General features: G+C 46.5%; 3 protein-coding genes across 6 annotated transcripts in view; all 3 read left to right on the top strand.

Annotated features, from left to right (window-relative positions):
* Positions 1-23,318, top strand: part of LOC117207646 (serine/threonine-protein kinase phg2-like) — a 44,523-nt gene extending 21,205 nt beyond the window's left edge. Inside the window, exons 2-4 of one of the 3 annotated variants that reach the window (XM_033448044.1) lie at positions 13,260-14,241; positions 14,511-14,570; positions 21,014-23,318. In XM_033448044.1, coding sequence (XP_033303935.1) covers positions 13,260-14,241; positions 14,511-14,570; positions 21,014-21,207 — 1,236 coding nt within the window. In that variant the 3' untranslated portion in view covers positions 21,208-23,318. Of the gene's footprint in view, positions 1-13,256; positions 14,242-14,510; positions 14,571-21,013 lie in introns of all 3 variants that reach the window. The other 2 variants (XM_033448042.1, XM_033448045.1) reach the window with 2 other exon arrangements.
* A 967-nt stretch (positions 23,319-24,285) lies between these two features.
* Positions 24,286-25,355, top strand: LOC117207648 (SNAPIN protein homolog). 2 transcript variants are annotated; one of them, XM_033448048.1, is made up of 3 exons: positions 24,286-24,424; positions 24,539-24,818; positions 24,981-25,355. In XM_033448048.1, exons 2-3 carry the CDS (start codon positions 24,667-24,669, stop codon positions 25,306-25,308), a joined length of 480 nt encoding a protein of 159 aa, XP_033303939.1. In that variant the 5' UTR covers positions 24,286-24,424; positions 24,539-24,666; the 3' UTR covers positions 25,309-25,355. The 2 variants fall into 2 exon arrangements, with proteins under 2 accessions (XP_033303939.1, XP_033303938.1); XM_033448047.1 differs by having other exon boundaries at positions 24,326-24,818.
* On the top strand, positions 25,317-26,480 carry LOC117207647 (methyltransferase N6AMT1). Its single transcript, XM_033448046.1, has one exon. It carries the CDS (start codon positions 25,429-25,431, stop codon positions 26,065-26,067), a length of 639 nt encoding a protein of 212 aa, XP_033303937.1. The 5' UTR covers positions 25,317-25,428; the 3' UTR covers positions 26,068-26,480.
* The last annotated feature ends 69 nt before the right edge of the window (positions 26,481-26,549 follow it).

The raw sequence follows: 26,549 nt of genomic DNA, 5'->3' as shown, positions 1-26,549 counted from the left end.
CTGCTGGTATCTTACCAGCATTCCATCGATCATCTTTATCGACGTTTTTCAATAGACAAGTTTTCACGAAATACACCGCTTTACGACCGCTGCACGACCTGGATATTTGAGACATGTAGTTTGATCGACGGCAGGATCGTTAGGGGGATGAAGCGAACGAGCAGTTTATATCGATGAATACGCTGCTTGACGCAAGGATCACGTTCCACGTATTGTGATGCGACACCGTCTTCGCCTTACCGAGATATCATCGGATTCTTCGTAGTATTAAAACTTTCCGATCGCTACCGCCTCGACCGAGATGTTGATTCTGCAGATGGCTGGCTCCCTGGGTCGCCAGCTAAACGAGTAGCGAATCAGGGGTGGCGATTTCCCGTGGCCAATGAAAATCACTATGTTCCAGCTTTCACCGGCTTTCTTCGTTTTACGTGTTTCGCTCGCGTTGCGAATTTCCGCGAAAAGTGTGTCATCCGTTACGGCTACGGGGCAGCTTGAGAGACGCGCGTGCGCACGGCTTTGCGAACGTTCCGCCGAGATACGAGATACGGTGTCGTTTTCCACGAAACTACGAATCCAGGAACTGCCGTATTCGAACTCGATCGCGCCATTCGACGAACACGCAGCTGCCTGCAAAGTGGCGAATGATCGAAAACAGCACGCGATTCGATCGGTCGGAATCGACGTCGTTTCGCCGATGCGAAGCCACGTAGTTTCCTCGTATCGAGAGCCGAACGAGTGAAGTTTCATGGGCCGGTGTCGTTAGCCGTGTCGTGGCGAACAAAACGAAGGCCGCGAGTGCGGAGGTCACAGGCTAATAAATTCTTAGGCGAATCAATAAAAGCGACTGCGATAATTAGATCCGTCTGAAAGCGGTGCAAGGGCAGACAGGCAGAGAGAAAAAGGGACGACGAGCTGGAGGAAGGGGGAGGGCAAAAAGGTAGAGGAAAAAAGCAGGCTCGTTCGAACCGTGTCAGCTCGTGGCTCGTTTATTTTCGGTGGACACGAACAAAGCCGCAGCACGGCACGGGTCGACGAGCGGGATCGGGCACGAGCACAAGCGCGTGCACGGCCGAAGGAACACGAACCGAACGAAGAAGCGGCCGCTGGATCAGCATTATTCGGATAGGCCGATGTCGCGACCGTGAGCAGTAGGTTTTAGATTAGCCACGGTTAAAGGAGAAAACGGGGCAAACGAGGCTCGCGAGCACATCGGAGAGAACCGGCGAAAGGGAGAGCTGTGATGGTAAAACGATGCACGGGATGCGGAGGTCCACGGGATCGGTGGTCCCAGGTAGCGGTAGGACGAGCTAACCCGAGTCCACGTATTCCGCGCCTCCTTGCACCTCCTTGCACCCCCTTGCGTCGCGCCGAGCCGCGTCGCGTCGCGTCCGTTCCAACGAGCAACCTGATTTATGGCGGCCATTCATTCTAATCGTCTTGCATCTCGCAGCCCCAAGCAACCCTATCTACCGTGTATAGTCGCGCTTTTCGAGACATCGCCCTCGGCGACCCGTAACTAATTGAATGCAAAGATTCGAATATTTAGTCAAGCTTATAAACCATTTAATTAACGAGACTGTAACGGTCACCTCTCTCTCTCTCTTTCTCTGTCTCTGTCTGTCTGTCTCTGTCTGTCTGTCTGTCTGTCTGTCTCTCTCTCTCTCTCTCTCTCTCTCTCTCTCTCTCTCTGAGCCGTTCTCTAGCCTCGTAAATATCGTCGTGTCTTTCGATTTCGATACCTACTTTGTCGATTGTTCGTCGCGCCATCGTTTCCTTCGTTCCAAGAAGAAGACGCAATTTCTTCGTGAACGGTCGCGGTTAACAGCCGCGAGTCTTTCCGGTTGGAGCGTGGTGTGGGTGGAGTAGGCTTGTAAATAGCGAGGAAAATCGTTGGGAAAAGGAAGGATGGTTGGCGAATCGTGTTGCGAGCAGAGACCGGCCTACGAAACGGATTAAATCGCATCGTTTAATTCAGCTTGAAATACATGTAATTAACTTTAATAACCGGTTTATAGCCTTAAACTGGCAATGATCGTAATAGCGGCGATCGCGGTGCTCGTAAACTAGGCACAAGGTGGATAACGATCGATATTCGAACGTAAGATCGCGTTAACAGATTCCAGGCTTTTGTATAGGTTAACACTAAAACTACCGATAGTAACACTTTGACTGCCACGCCGAGATCACATGTTTCGCTGAGGGCGCCACGGGAGTATTCTTATCATACAAAGCATATAATGGCAAAATAATAAATTGATGACGTAAGACAACATTCTTCCCAATGGACCGTTCATCTTATTGGTGGGTGATCATCGTGGCGCCTTGCTAACAGTTGATAGCGACATATTATAACAAGGCTTCGTTTATTTCAACAAAGTATTCGCATTCGTTATTTCGTCGTAAGCAAAACGTGCAGAATATATTGTCGAAACGTGTAGAAGATATTAGTAAACAGTATTATGATTATTTTTATGATTTCGACGAAACATTCGGCTGAAATGGAAGCGGTCCGGAAAAAAATTATGTTTGTGATAAATCAATGGTAGTTAGTAGTAGATTATAACAGAGGAAAATGTGCTGTAGATTTATCAGATCGAACGATAGCATATTCCACACTACATAGAAGAAAACCTCGAGTGGTATATAAAATTAGCTTTAGAGTTATTATTAAATACATCAATTTCGAACGCGATGATACTCTATAAACAAGCAAAAAAAAACAAAAATCGAGGTATCAGATTTTAGAATGGCACTCGCAACGCACCTTACACAGTGCCGTTCACCAGAGCTGTCAAATATACTTATTCCACAAAGATGGCGATACGAAACGCAGAAGAAAGAAGGGCAAGCGTACCTGGCACGAAAATTTTGCAGAGAGTGCTATAAAAAAATGTTAAACAGTTAGGACGAAAAATTGCTAAGAATCGGACCAAAAGGATGACCACCTATCGTCCAGATTGTATTGACGAGCCACATTTATGTTTAAAGTGTTTCAACACAGTGCACCGTTAGATGCAACATTTGTTCTCATTTTTTTTTTATCGATGTTCTAATAAAAACGTTTAATCGTTCAATGGGGCACTATTTATTTCAAAGTATCTTCTATTTATCGGTTATATTCAAAATACTCCAACTGTCAATTTTCATACAATTTTTACAATTGTAAGAAGTTCAAACGCACCGGCCACCAATGACCAACGTAACAGTCAAAGTGTTAACACGAAGCTGTTTCTACCAAAACCAGTCGAAATGACTGGTCCTGAAAAAATACGTACTAATAGAATATTTGTATATTTATTGATTTATTACTTTCTTACAGAAGGAATTCCATGTTATGCAGTACGTTATGTTTTTAACGAGGGTTGACACATTTATAAAATTGTAGAATCAGTCGTTTTGATTACTGTGGTATTTCTAGCGTTAGCATCTAGCGATCTAGCGATCGATCCGAAATTTTCCTGACAACTGATATCGTCACATCGAATGATACACGATAAAAATTGTAAAAACGCGTGGGAAGTTGTACAAAACGAGGAAACTGGTTAATTGGTGTTTGATAAACAGATTACAGTACCCTTTTACACTTCGGCAAACACCAGTCATTTTGTCTGGTATTGGTATAAGTAGCCTTGATACGAAATTATTTTCAGTTTGGATGCATAGAAACCAAAACAAAAATTCATTATATTATTCATTTAATTATTGCGAAAGTCATTACATCATTGCGGAAAAAAGATATAACATGAAGTAGGAATTCAAAAATAAACTTGTAAAACCAGTCAATTTGACTGGCGTGATAATTCTAGTGTTGAAAAATATCGGTATACCTGTACCCTTCTTTTCTTTCCCTTTTTCTTTCTTTCTTTCTCTTTCCCAGTCAATTCGAAGAAACGAGGATTGAAATTGATATTGATACGCGCGTCCAAATCGAACACGAGCGGACACGATAGCTAGGAAAGAAAAGGATCCACGTGATTGGGAAGAGGATCGCGCGGCTCGTTTGTCGGCTAAAAGCTTTTAAGCTAGGGTTATATCGGGCAGTAACGGAAGCGCGAGGACAGTTTGAAAGAGAATGAAAAAGGACGGATCAATGGGGCAAGAGGGTGGGAAAGGGAGTTCTCTCTCCGGAGGGATGAGTTTGCACCTAGAGCGGACAGTCGACACGCGAGGTCGGCACGAGACTACGAAGGAACAGGGGCCGCCCCATTGGCTCGTTTAATTAATTAAAAGTGCATTAGCGGCGGGGGTTAGCAGCCGAGTTTACGTGAGTTTCTACACACAGAGCGAGCGAACGAGCGAGCGACAGAGAGAAAATATAAAAAGAGGGAGACCATAACGATGTTCTGAGCGGAAAGCCGCGGTATAGCCTTCGTCAACGCAACAACGCCTTCGTAATAGTCGATCCTTGTAACGTATACGAACGAACCGCGAGCCGACAAGATGATTAAACGGTTTCTTCCATTTTTTGATTTATAGCATCACCCGTACCTGGCTGGCCGGCCAACGCGTTTCCTTCTGTTTAACCGAACGATGAGAAACCGCGGTAGGAGAACGCGAACGAAGGTAGCCACAGCGATCGTGCAACGCGAATGGAACAGCGACTATGGAAAAAGTTGGCGACCGCTTGCGTCCCTGTGTGTTAACAGCTTCGAAGCGGGGGTGGTATTATCGGGATTACGGCGCACAGAGTAGATAGAATCAAAGCACCAGGTGCAAATTACAAGGGGGATGGCCAGGTAGCACGGAAGTTGAACGCGCTACCAGCTGACTCGTCCGCGAGCGAAGCGTGTAATCACGCTAATGCGGCACGTCGTTGCCAAGAGTGATCCCGGTTTTGCCACAGGGATCACCCTGCAACGACTTTTCAGTGACTCATGCGCGTCATTGCGTAACTGCTCTGGCTCGATAACGATAATCTTCCTCCTCCGAGCGACCATGATCGTCGATCATCGTGCGCGTGGAGCAGCGGCGATCGTGATCACAAGGGACGAGCGAGACGGCGAATCATCCGACCGCTGCACCTGGAAATTTAATAAGGTACGATAATGAAACGGTCAGCGCAAAAAGCACACTCGCTTAAAACGCACGATGCCGGCCGTTTAATCGCCACGGAATTATCGGCGTAATGCCGCCTGATTCTGCGCAACCCCTTCAACTTGAAGCGATGATCCTTTCGTTGCTACTATGGCGCGCGTACGTCTCCGAAAGAAAAACCGTACGGTAAGAATCGTGGCAATCGACGCGATTCGAAAGAAACAAGACGAGTTTTTCTTAGCAGCGGCGAGGTTTCGTGGCCGAGCGAGGAAAGCCGGTCGCTTCGATTTAATGGTTCGATTTAATGGCAATTTGTCCTTGCGCGTAGATTTATGCGTTGGCGAGTATGCGGCATGTTCGTGTAATATACGACGCGTGGTTCCTAACGAGGGGAGTGGATTCACAGGATGCGCGAATCGCGTGAGACGACCGTCTAACAATGAGATCGATGATGAAGCGGCAGGCGAGCCAACCGGCCTACCAGCCGTGCCGTAAGCCCTAACGATATATCCAACCGGAGATCAGCCACGCGACTTGCGCAAATTATCGATAGAAACGTTCCACATCGATCGGGCCACGTTTTTAAAAAGAAGCAGCGTGTAGACGTTCCAGGCTGAAACAGCCGTAAAACCGGGCCAATTTAATTTGGGTGTTTCCTACGACCAGAAGGCGTCAACGAGAATCGGGGCGGGATAGTTGACCGATCGAGCCGAAAGGGGAGAAAATTCGACGAGAATTTGATTACGTTCGAATGATTGGCAGAGGCAGGTATCGACGGCCGTGGTCGATTCCAAACGTGGCCCCCCTTTTCTCGTAGGTAAACAGCGTGAAATGGTATCTTGTGTTGCGCGGTTAGGCTTGCGCGCGACCCTTCATCGCTCCATGCAAAGGTTAAGGGAAGAGAGGGGTGCGTTGGTTCGTCGCGCGTTGACTAACGCAACGCAAACTGTCGGCTGTCAAGCAGCGCGATGGGAGGGCACGAAACAACGAAGATGTGCCCACGCGCGCACGTGCGCACGTGCCTTTTAATATCCCATAATGCGTTGCATGTCCATATTCATTAAGTAATTTTCTGGTCTGAAAGTCACTGTCCGGTCGACCATCGTCGTCGTTTCGTATCCGACGTCAAGGATATCGCGATCCGCTTCGCTTTTCCTCCCTTCGTCTCTCTAATAACGCGAGTATTCGCGTGGTATGCGCAGCGTACAGGCTGAGAAGTAGCCGGAGAGACATCGCTCGGTGCGACGTATTATTTCGTCCGGCGCATTGTCGCCCGAACGTCCTTTCGTTTCCTCTGTTTCATATTTATGATACGCTTAACGGCAGGAGAGCGCAGTGGGTCTGCGCGCATAAATTTTCCTGCCCTGTGGTTACGGTGAAATCGTGAGCGAGCGCGTCGAGACGCGGCGCGTCGTGTCGCGTGATTTTCTTCGACGCGATTGTCTCGCGCCGTTCAAAGCAAAAACACCGGCGAATAATTTCGACCACGGCAATTTGTCGGCGGCCTAACGGTAACGCCACGTATACGCCAGGTCAGCGTTACGGGGCGTGGTAACCGGGCTAGTTCAATCCGCAAAACGCGCGTATTTCGAATTTCCTTTGCATTTGTAGGAGGTGTAGTTGGAGCTAGGTGAAAAGGTTTCGTCCTGGGACTACCGGTGGACTCGTCAGTAAGGCTATGTCCGGTAGTCCCTGTCTTAGACGTACAGGGAGTCTCGCTAGATGCGGTATTTGTATCGTGACATCGTATATTCGACCGCCAGCGAGATAGACAAACTCGTCGTCGTAGTAGCCCTCTGGTGTTGGCGGTTGGTACCCGCGGATCGCCCGGGAGGTGTTGCGCCGCGTTGATGCCTCGACTTGTCGGCGTCCTGTTGGTACCGATCCGCCACACATTCTTCCAATAAGAGACGCATTTTTCCGGAAATCGAGTTCTTTTGCTAAATTGCAACCGATAGGATTAACAGATCTCTACCATCGTCGCGGCCACTGCAACCTAATTTATCAACCCTCCTATACATCTAAATACGGCCACACAGACACCATTAGTAGAATTTGCAACACGGATTTGCGCAATCATTTTGATCTTTCCTGCGATACTGTCGGTGAAGTTAAATATCCCACGTATTGCTTTCCGCACTAATTTCACTCCGCCTCGATGTATTTTAACCGACGTATTAATTCGCCGTCACCGCCGATACGCTAACGTTTAACTTGCGTAACCTAAGCGTAACGCGCATGATGCAAGTGCGCTCCCTTGCGAACTAGCCACTTGTGCTTCTCATCGAGCGAGGCATTTCGTTTCCGTATCGTGCGTTGTGATTTGTTCGGAAAGAGCTTGGTCCGTTTACTGCAACAAGCAAACGGAAACTTTGCTCGCCTGGTGGAGTCGCGTCCGCGAGGATCGTACACGCGAGATAGTCGGAGCCTTCGATAGCGTGACGACGATTTGTCGAGACGCGATATCTTGAGGCGGCGCAGGTTCTAGGAAAGAAAGAATAACTCGATTCGAAGGTGATTTGTCGATCGGCAGGTATCGGAAATCGCGCAGTTCCAGGCCTTAATGCTCTTACACTTGGAACACGGAGCGTGTAGACAGGCGCGTACACCACCTAACACGTAACACGTAGTATCAAGTAGGTGAACGAGGCAACCGAGAAGCCGAGTTCTGAGATCAAGTCACGCGTAGCCTAAAGAAAGTTGTTTAAAGGTCAGTGTAGCTCGACTTGCATCAGAAATGCCAATCTAGTTACGAAATATGTATGGGGAACAATGATACCCTCGTGGAAAGCAATTCGTTCGCTCGCGCGCCGTCTCCTTCCAGTTGTCGTCCGTACGTCTCTTCGTCGTTTCCAGCGACCGCGTGGAACTCGAGCGAGACCCTCGCAGAGAAAACAACTTTCTTTCTCTTCTTGCTGAACTTTTGAAAATTTAGCGAATTATACCGCCTATCGGTGGGTCGTATCTCTCGCGTTATTCATATCCGCGGAATAATGCTGAATAATTTCACCATAAATACGTGGCGCGTCCACGTGGGCGTAAAGTAACGATAATGCAAGTAAATAATGGACGCGAGAGTTTTATTACCTAGGCGGTTGAATGGCAAGATAGAATCTACGTGTCCGCGGCAGTACAGCCCCCTCGAACACCGAACGCCAAGAGGAGAAAGAGAGGAAGAGGAGAGAGCCAGGATGAGACCAGGCGAGAGACGCTTCCCTTTTTGCACGAACATCGAATCCGAAAATTCCTACATAGGCGAATGAATGGTATTTTCCTTCTCTCTTTGCCAAACGTAGTAGCCTTCTCTAGCCGTTGTTCCGCGTTTCGCGATACCGTTCTTCGTCGACCGCTATCGTTTCTCCTCTTTCGTCGTTTGGATAAATTCTCACCTTGCCTCGCCTAGCTCCGCCATCACTCGAACCACGTAGCTGTCTTCCTTTACGACTTTGTACGCGCAGACTCCGCTCCTTTGTCCGTAGCACGAAGCAAATTCACGTTTCCCGTGTTCCAACTACTCAAACTTGCGAAATAAGTAGTTGGCTACTCGATATGTAGGTCGTCGGTCTGGCTGGCAGCTTCCTGTTCTTTTCTACGGTCGCGATCTTTGGTTATCTTCCGAATGGACGTCGCCTCGTCTCGATATCGCACGCGACGATATCTGAGGTGGATTATTATACGCGTTGGTTTGTTAAAGAGACGAATGATAAAATTGCAATAGTCAGTCGTAAGTTCAAACGTAACTCCGGATGAATTTTACAATCAAGTCTCATTGAGAATTATAAGTAAGTTTTTGGTGGGGCATCTAGCTACGCTCGTTGAGGCCCAGAACTGAAGACGACGCGTCGCGAGGAGTTCGAATCCTCGGCAACAAGAACTTTTAATAAAAGGGACGGAAAAACCAAAATTTCTCTTACAAGTAAGTTTTTCTCGCGTGGTACTATGTCGTGTTTAATAAGTGTTTATCGTGTGTTTGATTCTAATTGAATCTAGTGCTTGAATCTAGATGTCTTTTTAGCCTGCGGATCTGATCCGACATGTCGAGTAATTGAGTAGCTAGTGGGTTTTCGTGGTTGTTGACTCTTATGCTATATCTATTACTGATTTGCATATTTCTTCTTTGACTGTGGGTACCTTGAGGTGGCGATGTATTGTTTCGTTAGTAACACACCCAAGGTGCATCTATTAAGGATCTTAGAGTTTTCCATTGGAATCGTTGAAGAATTTCTATGTTGGAATTACTTGCTGTTCCCCATAGTTGGAGTAACTCCGGCGATAATGTTTTGTCCGGAGTCTACCTTTAAACCTAGCAAATCGAAACAACGTTGGCACTCCGAGGCACAAGAATATGAGTCTCTACCGATTCGAATCTTCCATCGACTCATGTGCCGCTACATATGAAATTTGTGCGCGTGATGGACGAAAGAAGGACGCGGGCAGCTTGTCGAAACTGCAAAGTTGGCGAACCGGAGCCGAGGGATTGATCGATTTTCGAGGGAGGAGCCGTGGCAAGTGGCATTCTCGAGAAACGTAAATTTGCATCTGAACTTAATCCTTGATTGTGCCACGCCCCCTCAGTTTCTTTCTTTTCGCCTTGGTCCCAAAACTTTCTTTCTCCTCTTCTTCTTCTTCTTCTTCTTCTTCTTCTTCTTACTCGAATGGTAGGTTGTTCGGGCCACAGGCGTCGCCCATCTCGCGCCATCATTTAACTAAATTACCGGCTTGCCGTACGAGAAAGGACACTGTTGTACGGTCACCATTATTTTCGTACAACTTGCATACGCATTCCTCTTTCTCGAGTCCTGGTGACGCGATCTTAGCGGCAAGTTGGCTGCGGAGCGAAGTCACAGACGAGCTGTTCCAGTCGAACGTAGCAGCCACGTGCACGGATTTTCCCTGTGAAGTCAGATATTTGCGCGTCCCTTAATTTCCATCGTGTTGGCTCCTAAATGAAGCTTCCTCGAGTTCGATTCGTAGCGCCATTAAGCGCTGGTCGACCATCGCGTTGCTCGTTCGCTGTTTCGAGTCCTAAGAAAGCGACGCGAGGACGAGACAGCGGAGCGAGCGAGCGAGTAATCCGCGTGGCGATAGTCGAGGACGCGAGTACGGTCGCGCGAGGTCGATGCAACGATTTTGGCAGGTCGTTCGTCGAAAGCTTTGGAGAAAAATGGCCGACAGTGCGCACGGCTGACATTTGCCCGCGCATTTATCGCGATAATACGGCTTTAGGTCAGAGGGTGTGGCCTCGCCAGATTGATTCGGCGAGCTCGCTTCTGCGCGCTACGCTTCGTTACCGCCAACGCTATGGCCGCTTTCCTGCTCACGGCTTTTCATTCATCTTTCGCCTTCCATTTGCCTCGGCACTCGATAAATACACCGAACGATAAACCTGTCGATACACCGTTGCCGATCTCGTTCTATCATTCGTTTCCCATAATTAGAATATACGACGCGAGAAACCGGAAAACCGCGCGTTTCCCTCGTTCGCGCCTTCGTCGTATCTCATGGGTTGGCAACTAAGTGATTACGGATTTTGTCATTAGGTTGTATTGACAAAGTCCGCAATCACTTAGTTGCCGACCCAACACATCTTTGCGTCTTCGATCTCTGGAACCGAGCCGATCCTGCAAAATCTCGTATGCGCAATGTTTTTCCTCGTGAAGGAGCTGCAAAATGTCAGAAGATCGAGGCTAATGCGGTTCGATCGAAGAGCAGATGTTTGAGTTTAGTTAGTCGTTACTCTGCGGAGACTCGGAACAGAAAGTGCGCGAATTGGATAATTAATCGTGGAATCGCGGTAAATGGGGGCAGAAGGCGCGCGTGCGCTTGCGCGTTCCTTTGCGAGTCGCGAGGCCGCGAAGCTGCGATTGGTCGGAATAAAAAATACTAGGCGGCACGAGCGAACGAACACGGATGCAAAGGTTTTTCATCTTACACGCCAGCTACGATGACGACGCGCTATCTATCGACTGCGTGGGTGTTCGTTCTCGCTCTGACAGATTCGAAAACGCATTATTAACACCGACGGCCCTGACTCTATGATTACGCGCATTAATAGCCGGATGGACGAACTTTGCTCACGCTCCGCACTATCATTATCGCAACGCGAAAAAGAGACCGACGCGACGCGACGCGACGGCGTGAGTCAAGAGACACGCTCGGACCGACCTGAACGACCAGAGAAAAAGACGAGAAAACCGAGAGCGCAGAAGGGCGGCACTTGAAAAACAATATCAACGACTATCGAATTCCTCCTAATAGTCTCATCGATAGTCAATCTCAGCTTCGCCGCTCAGCGTCGCACTCGGCGCATTGTCTGTCGAAGATTCTGCAAAATTTGTATCCAACGTTTTTCTTAACTGCGTGTGTCTCGCTAGGTGCAGGCAAAGACGACGAAGAACGCGAGACGAAGGAAATTTGACGAGGATCCATCGACTACCGTTTCACCAATTTCCCTTCTCTCTTTTTCTTCTCTTTTCTACCGTTTTCGCCGTCGTTTCCTTTTACACGCGATATAACAATACGACGACGAAAGCAGCAGTTTGCGATCGTTGCTGGTTATTTTATCGATGAACGCGCACGAGAGCCCGCATCCATCCTGGTCGAGACGATATGGCATTTAAATATAATGTTTCGCGCGCAAGCGCGCATATCGTACCTCGCTACAAACTCCTTTTCAAATTGCATATCAGGTACGATCGAGTGTTGCGAGTATACCAATCTTCCGACGATGAATAATTCATTGTGTAAATAATTCATAAATCACTATATAAGCTTGCCGGACGGTGAGCCAGAATCGTTCAAAAATTTCCAATGAGATTTTTTTTCATCCATTCTTCCATCATCGAGATCTTCTTTTATCTTCTACCTTCGATATCGTCGTAAAAGGGCTTCGGCTGTTTATCGCGTCAACTTCACCATAGATCTTGCTTCGTTGAAACATGCAGAATTTCCCCATTTGCCAAACAACAGTTTCCCACTTATCCGCGATATTTGCCAATTCGTATCTCGTTGTTACTCTTGTTCCGTGTGTAGCGCGCGCGATACTCTGTCATTTGCGACGAATCTTTCCGGTTCTACGTCGCTCTTCGTAATTACTTAATCGCGGTAAAGTGGTAGAATCGGGGGCAAGTTCAACCTGTTTTATCTGCGATCTCGCATCGGTGTACCGCGAACGCTATGCAATAGGAATTCTTTACGCCTCGATAACAAATCCGACCCACGAGGATGACGCTTAAAAATTCACCTTACGTATTCCATACCGTTTCTTTCGATCCGCGTCGTAACGGAGCCTGACGGGGTACTTCGAAATTCTTCGAGCTGAACTTTCAAAGTGTACGCCCGCCTGATCTCGTTTCTATGCTTATGGAAACATATAGGTAAGTACCTACCTACCTTGTGCCTCGTCCTTCGTCCACTTTCCGGGGCATCGTATTTTATCGAACCGGCGTGAAAATGATAAAGCCACTGCTCATGCACGCATCCAGGTGAAAGGAAGAGGAGAAAGAGAGATAGAGGGGGGCGCGAAAGGGGCGTTACATATAGCGATTGTATAGCGACGCATTAAAATATTCGGAATGTTATGCGGTCTGAGCGAGCAGAGTACGAGCAGTCGTCGAAAGCGTGGAGAGCACGGCGAGGCAAGGCAAGGCAAGGCAAAGGCAAGTCGAGGCACAGCATGGCCCGCACAGAACGGCGCACGAGGGCGGCGCGCGTTGCGCGTGTACAAATCATGCAAAGAATGACGCGGCATTGGCCCGCTCCCTCCCATCTTCGAGACGAAACTGTGCTGTCTCTACTCCCCTTTCTTTCTTTTCGTCTCCTCTTCTCTCCCTTCGGCTGTGCTATACAGTCGTTATATGCATCATAGAACTGGCATACGAAGGCGTGCAGTGTGGGAGACCTCATGCTGCACAGCCCTCGATGCGGTCGTTGCATATTAACCGAGAACAACGTGCCGCATGCGCTTTCGTGAATCAGCATATCGCAAGTCACCCGCTTGTTTACCTGTTTGCTGCTTGCTTAAGCTACACCGGCTCCGACTGGCCCCAAATATCGTCCTTCCCGACCCATCGCGCTATTTGCTTGTTCGGCTTTCGATTCGCACGAGCGACGATCCGACATTGCCAGGCGAAGACGGAGCATCGTGATGGTGCAAAATCGCGCGCAAACGCAACTGAAACTCTCCACTCGTATTCTCCACTTTGTCCGTCTTCTATTTCCAGCAGGCATCGGACCTGGACACTTTGCTATGTAGACAGGATCTCGACCGACTGCAGAAGCTCGACGAAGATGACCCGGAGAAGGAGCCGAGGGAGTCCTCGGTGCAAATGGAGGACTTCTTCGAGGTTGGTGGGCCGGTGTGTCGACCGCAGGCGAGCTTCGTCTCGTCGAGGAGTCAGCCCGCGGGAAACGACGACGACGTGTTCCTCAGGCCGCCGCTCTGGGAGGATATTACCTCGAGTATACAAAAGCTGGACCCGGAGAACGCCGACATGCTGGGCTCGCAGTCGCACGTCAAAATGGAGACCGACGACGTCTCGTCGCCGGTATTGTCGCCTGTCGAGATCAAAACCGAACCGCTACCTCCGCCACCGACCTTGCACCTCCTCGAAGGACCCGCTTCGAACTCGGTGTCGGGCTACGCGAACGGTCATCCGAACCCTCCAACCGGCCCGCAAGTCGTTCATCACCGGACCGCGCCTGCCGCTTTCAAGACTTTCCCCCCTAACAACAACAATAACAACAATAACAACAACAACAACAACACGAGCGCCAATAACAACAGCACCGGTACCGCCAACAACGCCAATGGCAACGGTAACAACAACAGCAACAACAACGCCAATGCGAACGGTAACAGCAACAGCAGCAACAATAACGGTACCGGGAACAGCAACAACAATAATAACAACAACGACTCGACGACGACTCACCACGGAGGCGGGAATCAGATCGGTGGCAGCGCGACGTCACCGCTCTACGGCTCGATGACTAGGTTAATGTACATTTCCCCGCTCACGCCGCCGATTTCCGATCCTGGATCTCCGATAGGGGCTCCACCGAGGCGGACGCCGCCTCCACCCTATCCACAGCCGTCCATTATGAATGCTCCTCATAGAATTCAGGCCCCGAGCATCACCACGAAATTCAACAGGCGAAACAATCCCGAGCTGGAAAAGAGACGCGTTCATCACTGTGATTTCATAGGTAAGTGTTGCGTTGCTTTGGTAATCGTCAACGTACTTGTATACGCTTCGTCGAGTCTTTTTATCCGCAGCAGATGTATTGGTAACCGACTCCTAAAGGCGCTTAATGGCACACATACGGTACATAGCGTACGTGTATAATATCATAGTTGTGAGAAGTCTAAACGCGCCGAGCGTGCGAGCTACGGGTACGATCGGATGACGCGATGCTTTCATTGTCAGAGAAACGGTAGCAACGCTCACGGTATTGGTAACTATTTCGTTTTGCAGGTTGTACAAAGGTCTACACGAAGAGTTCGCATTTAAAGGCGCATCAGCGGATACACACAGGTAAGTCGACTGCTTTCGCTGAACGTGCGAGCTTGCCGGATAACGGTTCGAGCTGCGTTTTAGGGGAAAACGGCATGCCGATGGAAAAAAGGAACGAGCGTGGAAATTAGATATGTAGCTCATCCACGCGGAGCGAAACGAAACGTTTGAAAGCGCGCGAGGTCGAGCGCTCGGCGTGGGCAGGGCGCGGTTCTCGCAGCCTCTCCTTCTTTCCAGCCTCTTTCTTCCTTTAACCTTCGTCTTCGTTCGTCTCTCTTGTCCCCTCTGTTTTACCTTATCTATCTTATTCTCGTACACAGTGTATATTCGCTTTCGCAGAGTCTCCGATCTTTCTGTGCGTGCGCGCGGTGTCGCGCAAAGGAATCTCTATCATATGTAAACGTATAAGGAACGCACGAAGCGTGGTATGCGACACTCCGTTTCGTAGACTCGAGCTAGCGACCCACATCCTGTCCGTATCCAAACACACAGCTCGCTAACGCGCTCGTACCTACACCTACGTGTATTTGTACATGGTCGAGCATGAAAGGGGTTTCTGGCTGTCTGCTAAAACCACGCCACGCGCAATCTTCTCCAAAGCTGTTGTTGCGTGATCTCCCGTCGTCGTCGCTTGATCGGGCATCGATGTTTCTGCATCACCGTCGCCTCACGTCGAGTCTGTTTGTTCAACTGTTTTATCGCGTATCAACGAAAAAGCACATGTATAGCGAAATAAAACACGTTCGATGAGTCTCGTCCGTTTTCTAAGCGAAATCTGCACTCGTTTCAGTTTCCCGGAAGCTGCTTTCTTCGTAACGTTTGTCCTTAACCGTTTGAGTCGCAGGGCTGTTTGAAAAAACAGGATCGAAATATCAACAACAGCGCGATAGCGAAGAGAAACAAACGGCGCAATAGCGCTCGTCATATTTGTTAGGTTTATGAAATACATCTATATTATTATACAGGGTGGTTGGTAATTGGTGGTACAAGCGAAAAGGGGGTGATTCTACGCGAAAAAGGAAGTCGGAAATATAGAATAAAAAGTTTTCGTTTGAGGCTTTGTTTTCGAGAAAATCGACTTTGAATTTTCGCTCGGTACGCGTGCGCTTTATCACGTCTAGTTATGACGGATCTCACTGTAGATCGTTGTCTCGATGAAAAAATTAATAAAAAAAAAAGAAATTAAAAAAACACCTTTCCGCTTGTACCACCAGTTACCAACCACCCTGTATATGCGTACTATTAGTTTATAAATATTTCGAGTTTTGTTCGATACAAATTATTGAGAAGATAACAATGAAAAACAAAATACTGTGAGTCGTCCGCTCAAATATACTCGGACTTTCCCATACAAAACCTAAACAGCGCGATCGCGCTGCTTGCGACCCAAACGGTTAATACGCCTAATCGAACCTTCTTCGTCCTTCTTCATCTACCCCGATATCTACATCGTTCCTCTGCTAACACGCCTTTTCGCGAACGAAACGCAGCAAGTCGCGCGAAACCATCGATCAGAGTATCGAGGGACTTCTAAATTAGCGAATTCCGAGAAATCGACGTTCCAACATAACGATTTGTCGTAAAATACCGATTAAATGGTAAAAAGTCCGCTTTCGAGTACGTTGCTCGATCAATGGATAGTCAAAATCTCGGCGATAGAGGCGCGTAAGTACGTAACATCAGTTCGAAGCGGGAAAATTGGCGCGCGAATTCGAGGTACGCTCGTCTTCTGTGTAAACACAAACGCGAAAGCGGACGTATGTACGCGCGTACAGAGACGCGTATAGGCTCGCGCGAAGAAGGAAGGACGAGAGAGAGACGGCGAATGCACGCGTGCCTGCTCGACAAGCTATCGCGGAATGCCTGCCAAAGGCGTTCGAACCACGATGTACCACTTTCCAATTGATACGTCGAGGTTTTGCGGTAACTCGTCATCGAATACGCGAATCTTTCAATTGCGTTTCGAACCACGGAACTCGACCGACGCAGCGAAATTTCGACAATCTCGGCCCGATCATATCGATCCGAGTACGCGGTTACTTCTACCTTCCCCCTCCCTTTCTCCCCACCCTCGTCCGCCTGTTGAATTTTCTGTAGCGCGTCAATTTTACCGACAGACTCCAGAGAGTAGGTACGGTTTATCCTGGTTTACTTTCGTCGAAATGCCGCGCGTATATCTTGACGTTCGTTCGTCGATTTTCCGATTGGAAGAACAGAGATTTCATAGAAATCGCGATGATCGCGTAGCGGAGGAAAAGGTAGCTTGAAATTCGGAGCAAGTAAAAACAGATCGCGAGACGAGGCAGAAGAAAGGAAAGGCGAGAACGCGATCGGTCGCTGAAATCCGAAAGGTGAATCGCAAGGGGTAAAGCAGTGGCGTAGTTGTCGGATTGGGAGCCTCGGGCACGTGGCTCTCGTCTTGAATGAACGAACGCAACGCCGAACCGCTCGCGCATAGGTCTCGGCGAGCCTGGCTTTCACGGGCGCTTGTCCTCTGGTCCGATGCACCTCGACACACACGCGCGTGTAAATACGCGTACACGTGCGTATGCGTTTCTCTCGTCCCGTCCCGTCCCGTTACCGTCTCATCTCGTCCCGTGGCGTCTGGTCCCGTGCTATCCCGTGCGTCCAGAAAAGAATATCGGCCGATCGCTCGTAAATTATATACCGTTCACGATGGAACGTCTATATTCGAGGATTGTTCGACCGGTCGTGAACGAACAGCGCGTCGCGTCGCGTTCGATTCTTCGATCAACGCGAAGGTATTACGATATTAGTATTCTACTAATGTATTCGAATGCGTTATACCGCGTGTAAGCTGTACACGTTGCGTGCTTGTTAATAGGAAAATTTCGTGCTCGTTCACCGATTTCAGGGTTTCGCGCGAGACAACCTTGAACAATTGTTCGTTCTCGTTCGTTTGCAATATGTGTTATCAAAATTACAATGTTCTGTACCGCTATAGAACGAGCGAACGAGACGTTCTCAAAGGTGTTCTCAAAGTCATTCTGAAACGATTCGATCGCGCTCTTTGAAAATACCATCTGTCGCAACGAAAATTCTAGTCTCATTGGACGAGGTATGCATAAACTCTGGAAGGTTCGAGAAACTCTCGTAAGACGAGCCACACGTAAGTAAGTACGTGGGATGAAACGTGCGCGTACCGTTCCCCGCGATATTCGCAGCCGATCATTCTACTCGTATAACGTTCTCATCGGTTATATCTGTTAGATAAAGGTTAATTTCCTAGTTTGCCGACAAATGCGGTCATCTTCTTAGCTAAGAAACTGGAGGAGAGTGTGACGATATTCGAAATGATATGGACGCGCGCTGCACTTATACGCGTGGATACGTTCGCTGGAGGTCAGAGTGTTGGTTGCACGTCGAATCGTAGAAGGAACACGCAAGCCAACGCAAGGCAACGCGACGCGACTTTACGCGCGTGTATACATACTTACCGACCAAGTACCAATACGTGGACGGTAGAAGCACTCACGCGTATGTAGAGACAACCGATTGGCACGTATGCGAGGCTAAGTCTCACGGTGTAGGGTGCGCGAACACGAGGCGAGCAACATTCCTGCCTCATCCATGCTTTCAACTTTGGCAACCTTCTAGCCTGCGTGTTTGTCCGCTGTCGTTTCGCCGCTTCTAAAACCCGACGATCGGCCTATTGCAGCGAAACGTTCGCGATCGCCGCTTCTAACGGTGTTTCTCGATCGTGAACGAGCGACCGACGAAAATCGAACTTACGAGGAAACGATAAAGAGAAAGAGAAGCAGAACCGCTGCGCGGATATATACGGGTTATACCGTACGAGTTTCGAGAACGAGACCGTTGGGGATCGTGAGACGCTGCGAATGCCAGACACCGTACCGCGGTGAAAGTGATCCGAAATTAACGGGGACGCCTCGAGGTTCGTAGGCGTCGTCGAGCCAACGGGCACACGCGATTCAACGATACCTTCCATCTGGAACGTTATCAACATCGTAAAAATTCGTACCGACCGGGTAGGCACACGGATACGATGAACCGATCGAGTCTCGAGACGATCGCTGTTTCGTTTCCTATTTCCATTTTGTTGCGTAGAAAGTCGCGGCAACGATGCTGCAAAAAGACACATAAAGTAACGCGACGAGTATCTGCTCTCGAGATGGAGCTCATGCCGTGAGGCGGGAACACGTCTCGTTGAACATCGCTGGGAAAAACACGATCGTCGGACAAAAACGGAATTGGCGTTAAACTCGTGTTATTCGCTGAAAGCGCGAAAAACTGGACTCAGTCCCAACCACGATCCGAGAGTAATTGATCGAATGACTTAATACGAGTAACTTGTCGATTAGATGACGACACGCGTGCAACGCGTATCGTCCTTGTCATCGTCGTTGTCATCGTCCTTCGATCGCTCTATTTCGTTTCTCTCGATCGCCAGTACATTTTCAACGGTACGATTAATTCTCCATTCGAAGGATAAACGCGCGAACGCAGGACCAAACGATAAATCGATTGCCACGAATCTCGCAACGAGACTCGTGTCGCCGAAGATGCTACGATACGAAGACACGGCACGCGACAAACACGGCTAGACGACGAGAGAAAAAAGCTATTACCGGAAAGCTGGTTCGGGCCTTTTCTCTTCGGCGCAGCCGACGCGGACACGATGTCTCGAAGAAATCGCCGCGGAATTCTCATGAACGAGCAATACCGTGAATGGATGCCGTTCGTGGTGGTAATACCGATTATTGTATGGGAGTCGTGCGTGTGGCTAAGACCGGTTGGGGTCGTCTCCATAGCGAGACCGAGCTGTGTTCCATACGGCAGAACGAGTCACCGGCATGCGTGGGCGTATTTCTCAGCTATCGAGTCTTCTCGCTCGTTATTTTCCGATGCTTACTTCTATTGCCGCCCCAAACGATTTTCTCGATTCCGTGCCGAGATTCCACGTGTCTCCGACCACTTTCAATACGGCCTTACCAAAATGCCTTTTATCGCCTTTCGTCCAATCCTGTTTGGTTTTTTCTTTGGTCCACTTATCAACGTCGAATTCCGAATTCGTGAACGTTCGGCATAGCTCGCGAGAACTATCGCCGGAATGCGCGAAAGCTGTAAAATACTCGAGCGACCAAGAGCGATCGTGGGATCCTTGTCTGCGAGTTCCGAGCACATACCTGTTTGTTGACAACAGACGCGGCTCGGAGAAACTCGTCTAAATAGCGTTTCCCGCGTCAGCCGTGAAAGGACACGTTCCGCCAAGTTAATTAGCACGGATAATTGGAATGCGAATAAATAGAATGATTATCGGTCGTCCAATCGGCATTTACACGTTTACAATTTACTCGACGGATTCGCTTGCTTTCTGTCCGTTTCGACGACTATCGGGGAAAAATTGGTCGATCGATGATTAAATGTAGAATCGTATGTAGAAAAGGCAAGTAAGGGTAGGGCGTACGTGAAAGAGGACACGAAGGAGGAAGCGTGGCGCGTTGAATGATATCGATTGAAAGGAAAGAGAAGAAAAGGGGGCGAAAGGGAGACGACGCGATGGGTTGCAAGCGCACGGCGAAGAGAATTCCAGAGATTCGGAGAGAGGAAGCGCGAGGTAAGGGGGCGAGATCGGTCGAGACAGCAGCGGTGGTGCACGATTCGTCGGTAGTTGGGCCAAGGAAAGGGACCTATTAAAGAACAAAGCGGTGCTCTTTGCGACGGCGATAGATGTACGAAGTACCTTAGGCTACGGGAGATGCCGCGTTGACCTTTAACTGTACCCGCATGCCGCAATACGCTCACCTGTATTCTAGCGCAATCCGTTCGCGTTCTCGCTGCGCCGCGCCGATCCTGCTTCTGCTCCTGCTCCTGCTTTTGCTCTTCGCCTCGTCTCGTCCCACCTCGCCTCGCCTCGCCTCGCCTCGCCTCACCTCGCCTCACCTCACCTCACCGCGCCTTACCTCACCTCACCTCACCGCGCCTCACCTCGCCTCGCCTCATCGCGCCGCGCCTCTCCTCACCTCACCTCACCACACCGCCGCGCCGCGCCCCGCCCTGTCCCAACTGTCTTCACCTCTCTTCATCTGGCCTCGCCTAGCTACAGTTCGTTCTATCTCACCTCACCTAGCTTCGCTTGGTTGCAACCGAGGCAACGGTCTCAAGATGCATACGCTTCGAGTCCAGTTAACTTTTCTCCAGCGCGAAAACCGCGCTTTCCTTCGAACGAAATCCCGCTTCGCCCCGTTAACCCGGAAAGTTACGCTAACCTAACCAATTACATACGCGGTATTCGCATATTAAAGGGTCCAGTGTTTGAATCTCATCGCGTTAATCTAGCAAATTTTAATCGGTCATTCGCCCAACGGTATAGAAGGTCGTTTTGTGCCGCGTTACAAACGCAAACGCAAAAAATTCCTTAAATTACGCCTCTAGCAAAAGTTACGAAGCATCGATACGCATTGTATCCGTTTTTGTTCCAGGTGAAAAACCGTACCAGTGTCAGTGGCCAGAGTGCGAATGGCGATTCGCCAGAAGCGACGAATTAACTCGTCACTATCGAAAGCACACCGGTGCGAAGCCCTTCAAGTGTGCCGTGTGCGAGCGTTCCTTCGCCAGAAGCGATCACCTAGCACTCCACATGAAACGGCATCTTCCGAAGCAGCACGCCAAGTGACCATACCGCTCTTCCGAGATTCCATCTCCGTCTCCGTCTCCGTCTTCGTCTTCGTCTTCGTCGAACGACTCTTCGAGTGTACGCGTTCCTAACTATGCCGATCTCTTCGAGCCTCTCCCAGATTACCAGGAAGAAATTTGCAAACTTAACTCTTTCTTTTAATCCAGCTCGAATTCGAGTATTGGGCCGAAAATCCTTGGAGAGTCTCTATGCGCGTTTCTCTTATTCCTAATTATATTTTCGTTTGAACTGATTTCGCGATATTCCGAATCGTCATCGTTACTTTCTGTTACATTTTCGTGGACAGTGATTGGAAAGTAATCGTATAAACAAACGAGTGTCGTGGCTAACGAAGAATCTTTGATTGAATCTTTCGCTGACTTCAACGATGCGTGAGACGACGAGAAGGGTTTCGATAGTTTCGATCGCTGCTTTTTACGAATGTTAATCGCTTGTCTCGATACACGATAATCGTCGAGATAATAGCTTATTTACCGCTCGTGATTACGAATACGTTACCGTGTTTGTTCGCCCGATACGATGAAAGGCATACACGCAGTTACGATCGTAGTGGCTGGACCACTACCGATGTACTACTACGTGTTTTCTGCTGTTTCAAGATAGTCGTTTTTAAATAAATGTTAACGATAAATATAAATTGCATTTAGCGCTGAGACTTTAGATTTCGAAAGCTTCGTCGCATTGCGAAGTTTCGTTCGTTGCCCGAACTACGCCATAGACGTAATAAAAACAAACGAAATGTCAGGTACGTAATTTGCAGATTCGTATATTTATCGACGTTGGAGCGAACATTTCTGTCTCAAATTCTCTTGAAATGCAAGGTAAATCTTTAATTGGTAGTGTTCATTGGTGTGGACGACTCGTGAGTAAAATCGTCTAATTTTAATTCGGCCTGCGTTCTATAGTTGAAAGTTTTCGGCAATTCCACCCGTCGCTAACGTGCACGTTCCGATTTACTACGATATAATTATGTAGATCGTTCTACTTTCGGCCGTATAATTTGCAATTTACAGAACTCGTTGACGTGTAAAATATCTTCTTCTTGAAATCCGATGTTCGTGCAAAGGTCAACTGAACGCGCGTCGTTCAACCGACGAGACGACATTGCAGCAGAAATGTAATTTTTCGAGAATGTGAGTAATTTTGAGCAACAGTATCGTTAGAATGTTCGTCGGTGATAGATATTAAAATTCTGTCTATTTCGTTCGTGCGAGGCGAACGAGTAAATCGAGCAAACGTTCGAACACGGAGCAATCAGACGTGAGAAAGGCTAAATTTTTTGCGAGAACGGCTGCTGCCAGCAGTATAATGGCATCTATTTTGTACTAAGCTAACCACAGTAGCGAGGGAGCCGATTGCAAGAGGACGCGAACGTCGATAAGAATGCGCATAGAAAATTCTCCGCTCCGAAGAAAGCGTTAATTTATTTGTTTGTGTACATAATGAGGATATGTCTATAACGAGTTAAGTTGAGAAGTGGTTTGTTCACTGGTGATCTTTTTATCGCTATTTTCCGTCGCTCGCATTCGTTTGCATCGAATCCCCTCCGTTCCGCAACGAGGAGAGTCAATCTAGGTTTTGTCGAACGATCGCTAGATCCATAACCATGCTCTCGATACGACTTACGCGAGAAGAGTCGACTTATTATAGTGATGCCTTATGTACAAATTCGTTTAGGTACGTTTCGTCTACGTATATGTGTATATTATATGTATGTATATGTATATTGTATACGTGTATAAGTATGTACGTATACACATGTGTATGCATATAAATATAAATATACGTATAATCGTCGAAAACTGTCACGCCGCATTCTTTGCGGCTGAAAGGTCTATGCACTTTTATGTGTGTATACGTGTAAAAAAGCGATGCATATCCAATACGTATGTAGTTAGTGTAATATTATCTGTATAATATGCGATTTAAATATTTGAACCGGTAACTTTCGCGTCGATTCTGCGATTTTATCTTATTTACATTCGCGAAAAATGGTACGCGTAATATATACATACGTAGATACGATAGATAACAAAACTACGATTTTCCTTAATCGTGAGTTAAAAACGAAAAAAAGAGATTTTCGCGAAGCAATGTAATATCTTCCCTTTTGTTCCTCGTCGTGTTTTTTTGATCTCTTTATTCTTTTCTTTTTTCCTTCTTTCCTTTCTTTCTTCTTATTCGGCTATCTTAAGTGAAATGTGAAAGGCTAACGCACAACTAGTTGCAAAAACGTACGTATTATAACAATTATTCTATGATTTACCATTTTCTGCTACGGAAACAACTATAAATGTTTGCGTTTGAAAGTTAAAAATGTCACGTCTCGGTTTCCAATTACTTCCGATAGCCAATTTTGCCTTCCTCTTATATTCGAAAGTACTATTTGAGAAACAACAAATTCACAAACGTATATAAATATTCACGAATCTATGCTATTAATGATGCTAACACTCTTCGAGATAAAGGGTTAAATCTGCTTCGCGACTTTTTAACCCGCATTACCTCATTTTTTCGGCACTCTTCTTCCATGTCTGATCTTCGATCAATCCGTTTGCTATGCCAACATTAATCTTAACACAGATATACCTCATTTATCGAAATAGAAAATTCAAGGCTGTTGTGACGAAATTTCACGCATTTTCCTACACGATTTCCTAGAATTTTGTTCATAATGTTTGTAAATCGCTGTAATTTGTGTGTTGTGTAATTTAAATATATCACGATATATACGTATTATATTATCGCAAATAAACGCGTTTAATTATCCGCATTTATATTCATTATCATATTCAAAGTCTGTTACGATTAAGAATTTCATCGCAGCTATTTCACGAAGTATGTAATAGACAATGATGTAAAAAAATTACTTTGCGGCGGAGGTATGTATATACCACTACACTTGATAAGCATCTATTTCTTGCAGCATATACATAAATTCATTTTTTCATTTGCATGCATAGAATAACGGTTTGTTTTTTTCCACAAACAACATTTAAATAACGCGCAAGTCAAAACGAATCTTCCACAAAAACTATATTATGTTAAATTTACATCAATCTGCGTAATACAACTATGTAAATTGTATCATCGATAAACAAACCTTTTGGTTGAAATTTTTGATGTGTTATTCGATTCGATTCTAACCTATATTTGATACGAAACTCGATGCTCGGAGCAGGATAAAGGTAATAAGGTACGATGCCACTCAATGTGACCATATCTGTATAAATAAAATATGAAAGCCCTAGCGAGAGACGTATATTTCTCATTTGGGAACATTTGAAAGCGCATTGCAAATTTCCCCTAGATTTCTAGTTAGTTGCTGGACGAAAAACTCGCAGAATCTAATCGATGAGAGACCTAATGCAGCAGGTGGCGCCATCTGAAAAATGGTAGAAAGATTAGAAAGTATTGTATTATAGAAAGAAGTAAAACATGGATGTGGATACAGCGAGCGATAATACGTCCATCGATGACAAGATAGACGATTTTTGTGAGAATCCAACGAGAGATGCTCTAACAGAAGGTCTTATGAGTCTTTTGAAACCTACGGTGGATCAATTAGACGAAAGAATTCGTGCCACAAGGTATGTAACGTTTTTCTCTTAAATATGTATTGCGGTATAGATGTAAACATTCGACATGTTATCGATATAATGTTCCAAAGCTTTTCGAAATACTTGAGTATTGCATCGGCGTGTACGATCTTTTGACATTTTACTTATTTTGAAATTCATTGATTTCCACAGAATATGTCAAATAGAATTAAAACAACGAATTGAATCGTTGACGGAAGAATTGCAGAGGATCAACGAAGTATTGCAGTGTCCACTGGAAACAGATTCTTATGTTAAAAAGTTGATTAACGCTAAACATAAAATCACAATTGTTAGTAACATTTTACAAAGTACGCAAGAGCGATTGAATAAAATTCACCAAGCAGTGGAGAAAAATACAGTAAAAAGGAAAGCTTTACTGGATCGTAGCTCTCCATATGGTAATGCCTCTAATATTTTAAGTACAGAAGAACAAGTGGAAATAGAAAAAGGGGCTAACGTTTCTAAAGAATATGAATGAGGCACGATAGTACGTGTAAAACAATTGTGATACGTCCCTCTTTAGCTTTGTCTTTAATTTAGAAATATCTAAGAAAGGAACAAATTGTACAAAAATTCTTCTATATATTTTCCATGTATCATGAATACACCGATAGTTAGATTATCGGATAAAGATTTGGAATCAGTTTATGAACCTTCAGAGGATTCCTTCCTCTTGATAGATGCCTTAGAAGCTGATTTAGAGGTCCTAAAAGCTACAAAACCTGTGATGTGTTTAGAGATAGGTAGTGGATCTGGTATTGTAATTACTGCTCTGGCAATGGCATTGAAGAAACACTGCCAGTCTTACCATCTTGCGATCGATATCAATATCGATGCATGTAAAATTTCGAAGAAAACTGCTGCCGAAAATTTGGTAGAGGTAGATATCGTACAGATGGATTTATTAAACTGCATACGTAGCGATAGCGTTTTTGATATCGTGATATTTAATCCACCGTATGTGGTGACCAGCGACGATGAAATTTCTAACGAGCAGATTTTGTTCAAAGCTTGGGCAGGTGGTACAAATGGTAGAAAAGTTATGGAACGAGTGTTTCCTAAAATTCCTGATATTCTATCGAACACTGGAATATTTTATCTGTTAGTTATTAAAGAGAACGATCCCGAAAACATTTTACGTACATTTATGGATTTGAACATGGTAGGCAAGATAGTAGCAGAAAGAAAAATCAGGGGAGAGCATTTGTATATATTAAGTTTTACGAAAATAAAATAGCAGTATATGTGTATATATGTATATCTTGTTTGTGTATATGTTTGTACCTGATTGATTAAGGGAATTCCTTTAACGATGGAAGTGGTTAAAGAGCGTTTCATTTTTCGTTGTTCCATTTTTTATTTCATACGGTCGATAATTATATGACACATAACACGCATGATTGATGAAATTTTGTACAAATTTATAAAGTATGAATATAACTCGTCGGTTAAGAACTAAAATCTGAACAGACGATAAAGATGTAAACATAAAGTGAGAGAATTATTTGTTACTACGTATGATTTGCATACATATATTATACTTGCCATATTGTATAGTTATTCTTAATCGTAAAGTTTGTTGTACTTGTTAACGATCGGTCGTATCTTTAACAATGCGAAGGAAAACGACAGTTCAGCGAAACATGAAAACAAACAAAAAATACTATAAGCGTACGACGATTTTCTCGCTATTGTTATATATATACTTATGTATTTGCG

This window comes from Bombus bifarius, unplaced genomic scaffold (assembly GCF_011952205.1).
Source record: "Bombus bifarius isolate JDL3187 unplaced genomic scaffold, Bbif_JDL3187 scf7180000008045, whole genome shotgun sequence".
Classification (NCBI taxonomy): Eukaryota; Metazoa; Arthropoda; class Insecta; order Hymenoptera; family Apidae; genus Bombus; species Bombus bifarius.
Note: the sequence above shows the minus strand (reverse complement) of the source record. Positions and strands in the feature narration are given on the sequence as shown.

Bases quoted from the DNA above. Each gene is read 5' to 3' on its own strand.
- LOC117207648 (XM_033448048.1), top strand. From the start codon at position 24,667: ATGGATGTGGATACAGCGAGCGATAATACGTCCATCGATGACAAGATA. The intron at 24,819-24,980 runs GTATGTAACGTT...TGATTTCCACAG, and splicing joins GAAAGAATTCGTGCCACAAG to AATATGTCAAATAGAATTAA.
- LOC117207647 (XM_033448046.1), top strand. From the start codon at position 25,429: ATGAATACACCGATAGTTAGATTATCGGATAAAGATTTGGAATCAGTT.